The sequence below is a fragment of the Leptidea sinapis genome, chromosome 26, assembly GCF_905404315.1.
Source record: "Leptidea sinapis chromosome 26, ilLepSina1.1, whole genome shotgun sequence".
Taxonomy (NCBI): Eukaryota; Metazoa; Arthropoda; class Insecta; order Lepidoptera; family Pieridae; genus Leptidea; species Leptidea sinapis.
This window is the reverse complement of record NC_066290.1, coordinates 4,929,843-4,937,902: the sequence shown is the minus strand read 5'-3', so window position 1 is coordinate 4,937,902 and position 8,060 is coordinate 4,929,843. Positions and strand designations below refer to the sequence as shown.

The 8,060-nt window shown below is 39.7% G+C and overlaps 1 protein-coding gene across 1 annotated transcript; it reads right to left on the bottom strand.

Annotated features, from left to right (window-relative positions):
• Positions 1-1,261: 1,261 nt before the first annotated feature.
• Positions 1,262-6,888, bottom strand: LOC126972594 (uncharacterized). The gene is made up of 4 exons (XM_050819449.1): positions 6,849-6,888; positions 3,274-3,442; positions 2,801-2,925; positions 1,262-2,228 (listed from the first exon to the last, which is right to left on the bottom strand). The coding sequence occupies exons 1-4, from the start codon at positions 6,886-6,888 to the stop codon at positions 1,579-1,581; spliced, it is 984 nt and encodes a 327-aa protein (XP_050675406.1). The 3' UTR covers positions 1,262-1,578.
• Positions 6,889-8,060: the final 1,172 nt, after the last annotated feature.

Genomic DNA, 8,060 nt, shown 5'->3' with positions numbered 1-8,060 from the left:
CAAACACAAGATGAAGATGAAGCAAGAAACACAAGATGAAGATAAAGCAAGAAACACAAGATGAAGATAAAGCAAGAAACACAAGATGAAGATGAAGCAAGAAACACAAGATGAAGATGAAGCAAGAAACACAAGATGCAGATGCAGAAAGAACACAAGATGCAGATGCAGAAAGAAACACAAGATGCAGATGCAGAAAGAAACACAAGATGCAGATGCAGAAAGAAGAACAAGATGCAGAGGAAGACAGTTGAAAGTGTTAATGGAAATCCAAGTTCCAGAAGAAAGAAGAAAAATAACAAAGATATATAAAAATAATTAAAAGACGAATAAATCAGACACAGATAGTAAGATCCGATACATATTAAGAAAGAAACTCCAGATGCAGATTAAAAAAAGGAGCTTTTAGATACAGATATAATTCCCGATGAAGCTGTAGAAAGACCCAAGTTGCAAAAGTAGCAAGATCAAAACGCAGATGAAGGTAGCCGAGTCCGATCAAGATTAAAAAAGATCCCGATGCAGATGCAGATGGAGAAAGAAGGTCAACATGCAGATCATGAAAGAAGCCTAGTTGCAGATGATGAAAAAAGTGCAAGATGCAAATGAAAAAAGATGAGGTGAAGAACGACCAAGACAAACGTAGCAATATAAAAAAAAGGAAAATGGTGAGAGAAGGCTAGATGCAGATAGAATTCCTGATGCATGCGAAGAAAGACCAAAGTGCAGACAAAATATTCATAAAAGATCCCGATACAGATGAAGAAAGAAAAACAAGATGCAGATTAATAAGAGCAAGATGCAGGCTTAGAAAGAAGAGCAGGATGCAGATGAAGAAAGAAGAGCGAGATGGAGAAGAGCATGATGAAGAAAATAGAGCAAGATACAGGTGAAGAATGAAGATCAAGATACGAAAAGAAAGATGAAGAAAGAAGTGCTAGATTAAGAAAGAGCAAGATGAAGAAAGAAGAGCGAGATAGAGATACAGGAAGGAAGAAGATCCAGATACAGGTGAAGAACGAAGATCGAGAGATACAGGTGAAGAAATAAGGGCGAGATACCAGTGAAGAAAGAAGAACGAGATACAGGTGAAGAAAGAAGAACGAGATACAGGTGAAGAATGATAATCGAGATACAGGTGAAGAAAGAAGATCGAGATACAGGTGAAGAAAGAAGTGTGAGATACAGGTGAAGAAAGAAGAGCAAGATACCGCAGAGAGCGAGATACACCTGAAGAAAGAAGAACAAGGTACAGGTAAAGAAAGAAGAGCGAGATGCACCTGAAGAAAGAGTAAGATGGAGAACGAAGAGCGAGATTCAGGTGAAGAAAGAAGAGCAAGATGAAGAAAGAAGAGCAATATACAGTTGAAGAATGAAGATCGAGATACGAGAAGAACGAAGAGCGAGATACAGGTGAAGAATGAAGAACGAGATACGAGAAGAAAGAAGAGCGAGATACAGGTGAAGAAAGACGAGCGGGATACAGGTGAAGAGGATCGATATACCGCAGAAGAAAGAAGAGCGAGATGCAGACGATGAAATCTTAATAATTCTGTTATTAGCTTGAAGATCTTTAAATCAAGATACAGGTGAAGTAAGAAGAGCAAGACGAAGAAAGAAGAGCAAGACGAAGAAAAAAGAGCAAGACGAAGAAAGAAGAGCAAGACGAAGAAAGAAGAGCAAGACGAAGAACGAAGAGCAAGACGAAGAACGAAGAGCAAGATGAAGCAGGCAGATCCAGATACAAGTGAAGAATGAATATCGAGAGATACAGGTGAAGAAAGACGAGCGGGATACAGGTGAAGAGGATCGATATACCGCAGAAGAAAGAAGAGCGAGATGCAGACGATGAAATCTTGATAATTCTAATAACAGTATTAGCTTGAAGATCTTTAAATCAAGATACAGGTGAAGTAAGAAGAGCAAGACGAAGAAAGAAGAGCAAGACAAAGAAAGAAGAGCAAGATGAAGAAAGAAGAGCAAGATGAAGCAGGCAGATCCAGATACAAGTGAAGAATGAATATCGAGAGATACAGGTGAAGAATGAAGATCGAGATACAAGTGAAGAAAGAAGAGCGAGATACAGGTGAAGAATGAAGATCGAGATACAGGTGAAGAAAGAAGATCGAGATACAGGTGAAGAAAGAAGTGTGAGATACAGGTGAAGAAAGAAGAGCAAGATACCGCAGAGAGCGAGATACACCTGAAGAAAGAAGAACAAGGTACAGGTAAAGAATGAAGATCGAGATACAGGTGAAGAAAGCAGAGCAAGATACCGCAGAAGAAAGGAGAGCGAGATGCAGACGATGAAATCTTGATAATTCTGTTATTAGCTTGAAGATCTTTAAATCAAGATACAGGTGAAGTAAGAAGAGCAAGACGAAGAAAGAAGAGCAAGACGAAGAAAGAAGAGCAAGACGAAGAAAGAAGAGCAAGACGAAGAACGAAGAGCAAGATGAAGCAGGCAGATCCAGGTACAAGTGAAGAATGAATATCGAGAGATACAGGTGAAGAAAGGAGAACGGTATACCAGTGCAGAAAGAAGAGCGAGATACATCTGAAGAAAGAAGAGCAAGATACCAGTGAAGAAAGAAGGGCGAGATACCAGTGAAGAAAGAAGAGCGAGGTTACCAGTGAAGAAAGAAGATCGAGATACATCTGAAGAAAGAAGAGCAAGGTACAGGTGAAGAAAGAAGATCGAGATACAGGTGAAGAAAGAAGATCGAGATACAGGTGAAGAAAGAAGAGCAAGATACCGCAGAGAGCGAGATACACCTGACGAAAGAAGAACAAGGTACAGGTGAAGAAAGGACAGCGGGATACCAGTGAAGAAAGAAGAGCGCGATACAGGTGAAGAAAGAAGAGCGAAGTACCAGTGAAGAAAGAAGAGCAAGGTACAGGTGAAGAACGAAGAGCGAGATACAGGTGAAGAAAGAAGAGCAAGAAGGAGAACGAAGAGCGAGATTCAGGTGAAGAAAGATCGAGATACGAGAAGAAAGAAGAACGAGATACAGGTGAAGAATGAAGATCGAGGTACGAGAAGAAAGAAGAGCAAGATACCGCAGAGAGCGAGATACACCTGACGAAAGAAGAACAAGGTACAGGTGAAGAAAGGACAGCGGGATACCAGTGAAGAAAGAAGAGCGCGATACAGGTGAAGAAAGAAGAGCGAAGTACCAGTGAAGAAAGAAGAGCAAGGTACAGGTGAAGAACGAAGAGCGAGATACAGGTGAAGAAAGAAGAGCAAGAAGGAGAACGAAGAGCGAGATTCAGGTGAAGAAAGATCGAGATACGAGAAGAAAGAAGAACGAGATACAGGTGAAGAATGAAGATCGAGGTACGAGAAGAAAGAAGAGCGAGATACAGGTGAAGAAAGAAGATATACCGCTGAAGAAATAAGAGCGAGATGCGGACGATGAAATATTGATTATTCTGTTACTAGCTCGAAGATCTTCAAATCAAGAGACAGCTGAAGTAAGAAGAGCAAGATGAAGAAAAAAGACCAAGAGACAGGTGAAGAATGAAGATCGAGATACGAGAAGAAAGAAGAGCAAGACGAAGAAAAAAGAGCAAGACGAAGAAAGAAGAGCAAGACGAAGGTTGAAGAGCAAGACGAAGGTTGAAGAGCAAGACGAAGGTTGAAGAGCAAGACGAAGGTTGAAGAGCAAGACGAAGGTTGAAGAGCAAGACGAAGGTTGAAGAGCAAGACGAAGGTTGAAGAGCAAGACGAAGGTTGAAGAGCAAGACGAAGGTTGAAGAGCAAGACGAAGGTTGAAGAGCAAGACGAAGAAAGAAGGAAGAGCAAGACGAAGAACGAAGGAAGAGCAAGACGAAGAAAGAAGGAAGAGCAAGACGAAGAACGAAGGAAGAGCAAGACGAAGAACGAAGGAAGAGCAAGACGAAGGTTGAAGAGCAAGACGAAGGTTGAAGAGCAAGACGAAGGTTGAAGAGCAAGACGAAGGTTGAAGAGCAAGACGAAGGTTGAAGAGCAAGACGAAGGTTGAAGAGCAAGACGAAGGTTGAAGAGCAAGACGAAGGTTGAAGAGCAAGACGAAGGTTGAAGAGCAAGACGAAGGTTGAAGAGCAAGACGAAGGTTGAAGAGCAAGACGAAGGTTGAAGAGCAAGACGAAGGTTGAAGAGCAAGACGAAGGTTGAAGAGCAAGACGAAGGTTGAAGAGCAAGACGAAGGTTGAAGAGCAAGACGAAGGTTGAAGAGCAAGACGAAGGTTGAAGGGCAAGACGAAGGTTGAAGGGCAAGACGAAGGTTGAAGGGCAAGACGAAGGTTGAAGGGCAAGACGAAGGTTGAAGAGCAAGACGAAGGTTGAAGAGCAAGACGAAGATTGAAGAGCAAGACGAAGATTGAAGAGCAAGACGAAGATTGAAGAGCAAGACGAAGGTTGAAGAGCAAGACGAAGGTTGAAGAGCAAGACGAAGGTTGAAGAGCAAGACGAAGGTTGAAGAGCAAGACGAAGGTTGAAGAGCAAGACGAAGGTTGAAGAGCAAGACGAAGGTTGAAGAGCAAGACGAAGGTTGAAGAGCAAGACGAAGGTTGAAGAGCAAGACGAAGGTTGAAGAGCAAGACGAAGGTTGAAGAGCAAGACGAAGGTTGAAGAGCAAGACGAAGGTTGAAGAGCAAGACGATGTAGTTGAAGAATGAAGATCGAGATACAGGTGAAGAATGAAGATCGAGATACAGGTGAAGAATGAAGATCGAGATACAGGTGAAGAATGAAGATCGAGATACAGGTGAAGAATGAAGATCGAGATACAGGTGAAGAATGAAGATCGAGATACAGGTGAAGAATGAAGATCGAGATACAGGTGAAGAATGAAGATCGAGATACAGGTGAAGAATGAAGATCGAGATACAGGTGAAGAATGAAGATCGAGATACAGGTGAAGAATGAAGATCGAGATACAGGTGAAGAATGAAGATCGAGATACAGGTGAAGAATGAAGATCGAGATACAGGTGAAGAATGAAGATCGAGATACAGGTGAAGAATGAAGATCGAGATACAGGTGAAGAATGAAGATCGAGATACAGGTGAAGAATGAAGATCGAGATACAGGTGAAGAATGAAGATCGAGATACAGGTGAAGAAAGAAGTGTGAGATACAGGTGAAGAAAGAAGTGTGAGATACAGGTGAAGAAAGAAGTGTGAGATACAGGTGAAGAAAGAAGTGTGAGATACAGGTGAAGAAAGAAGTGTGAGATACAGGTGAAGAAAGAAGTGTGAGATACAGGTGAAGAAAGAAGTGTGAGATACAGGTGAAGAAAGAAGTGTGAGATACAGGTGAAGAAAGAAGAGCAAGATACCGCAGAGAGCGAGATACACCTGAAGAAAGAAGAGCGAAGTACCAGTGAAGAAAGAAGAGCAAGGTACAGGTGAAGAACGGAGAGCGAGATACAGGTGAAGAAAGAAGAGCAAGAAGGAGAACGAAGAGCGAGATTCAGGTGAACAAAGATCGAGATACGAGAAGAAAGAAGAACGAGATACAGGTGAATAATGAAGATCGAGATACGAGAAGAAAGAAGAGCGAGATACAGGTGAAGAAAGAAGAGTGATATACCGCAGAAGAAATAAGAGCGAGATGCGGACGATGAAATCTTTTTTATTCTGTTACTAGCTCGAAGATCTTTAAATCAAGAGACAGCTGAAGTAAGAAGAGCAAGATGAAGAAAAAAGACCAAGAGACAGGTGAAGAATGAAGATCGAGATACGAGAAGAAAGAAGAGCAAGACGATGTAGGTGAAGAAAGAAGAGCAAGATACAGGTAAAAAATGAAGAGCGAGATACAGATGAAGATTGAAGAGCAAGATGCAGGTGAAGAAAGAAGGGCGAGATGCAGTTGAATAAACATCAAAATGCAAATGAAGGATCAAAATTCAGATGAATAAGGAAGAGCAAGATGGTATATTCAAGAGGGACAAGAAGGTTCGTATTCTCAATAATTTAAATGTAATTTTTCATTTTTTTATAATATAATAATATTATTAGTGTAATTGTCGGTTATTAAGAATGTAAAGAACTACTATTTTTAACATTATGTTATTATATTAATATTTTAGATATACATGTCACTATAACTATTACTTATAAATAGTTAATCTTTAATGCACTAAGACTAGGAGTTGGATTGGAGAATGGATGAACTGTATTTGGATGTTTATTAATTGTTTGTTAATTACAGTAAATTTTGTATTGATTTACTATTATTAATTGTGTAATATGTATAAAATTTTGTTTGTTTGTAATTAATTACTTTAATATTGTAATTGGCTCCCGACGCTTTATTAAAGTATAAAATAAACAAATATAAATTCTTTGTTGTTTCAGGTAAGAGAACTGCCTCCGTTTCCTCATTATTCAGTAACGGGGGATGTATCCAAGATAGCTACTATGTCTGCGGTGATCTTTATAATAAATTACTCTTCATACAAATATTCTTTTATTCTATTTTTTCCTATGCAAACATTGTAATATAGATAAATAAGCTGCAACGTCGGGTTCTTGCCTGAGTATCTGGCCTGACAAGGCTTCCAGAGCAAGGAATAGCAATTAAAGAGGAGTGGAATGCATTTCCCCAAGATTTTGTCAGGCTTAGTAGGTCGATGAATACGGGGATGCTGGCAGTTATCCGAGCAAATTAAAATATTTTTACTCAAAATAGGATGTGACATCACCTAATGAAAATCAAAACCTACAACCCATTCCAAAACGAATGCCTCGGACATGACAAGAGTGGGCGCAACAAACTCGGCGGGCCTTTTATTCATCAAAAAATGTTTACAATGTAATATGGTACAATTAAACTTAATATTTTATAAAAAGAGAAGCTATACTCATGAAGTGTGTAGAATATAAAATAGCCTTGTTAGTCATCTGTCCAATGCGCAAGTGTCACTGGGATGATGATTCATTCCCAGAATTCATGGTTTACGAACTAATAGGGGTTAAAGAATTATCGTTTTATTCAATGACGTACATTTATACAATGCACCTCATACAAAATCAAATCCGAAATATGGTACATGTCACAAATGACATAATAAGCTTCTATACATTTCTGCGCTTACAATTTTATTATTGCCAGTTTTTTTTTAATTTTATTGGTCAATAGAAAGAAAGAAATATATTTATTTGTAACAAACACAATATTTACATAATATTATAATAGAAAAAAAACACATATTGACACGAGAGTGAGTCAGAGATTGGAAATAATACTCTGCTTATAGGAACGAGTCTTTATTTGCGTTCACTTTTTCCGAACTTGCACTTCGCCGGTCTGCCGCTGTTCCTCTTGTGGGCGGCGGTACCTTCAACGCGTCACACCGCACCGAACACTAAGTCTCTTCTATCCTCTTCTTCTTGGAACACTTTCACTTTTCACTACTTCTTCTTTTCTTCTTCTTCTTCTTCTTTACACTTTCGAGGCTTATATACCCCCGGATCTGTTCTATTTTCAAAATGATTCTCTCATTCCATCTTTAAGTTTAAATTGTACTAGAAAATTCTTTTAACTATTTTTATCCTGCTTACACATTTTCCATCCCTTTTTTTCTGTTCGATTTGATCCTGAACTTAGTAGAAATTCCCATTAACTTTACAAAACCCAAAAAAATTCCATACACTGGTAGGTGTATCGAACCCGGTTCTACAGCGTCTAAACTACGAGCTACGAGTATTGCTGACGGAGCTGTTGAAATTATCAATGTCTTGAAGTTTGACAACTCAAACTTTACTTTACTTTGACTGTCAAACTTTAAGACATTGATAATTTCAACAGCTCTGTCAGCAATACTCGTAGCTCTAGCGTAAAAGTGTTTAATTTAGACGCTTAGAGCAGCCGTACGATTGAGTCATCATACTAGCTTGAAGGAAGCGGTGGCACATGCGTTGGAGATAGAAGCGGTTCGCCACGATTCTTGGGCGTTGAGACTCCGCAAAATTGTACCAGCAGATTCCAGCCGAAGGCAAGCATATAACCCAGTATGCTATGGTAAGGTATAAGGTAGGAAGCAGAGCAGCAGGAAAACTAGAAAAGGCCAGGG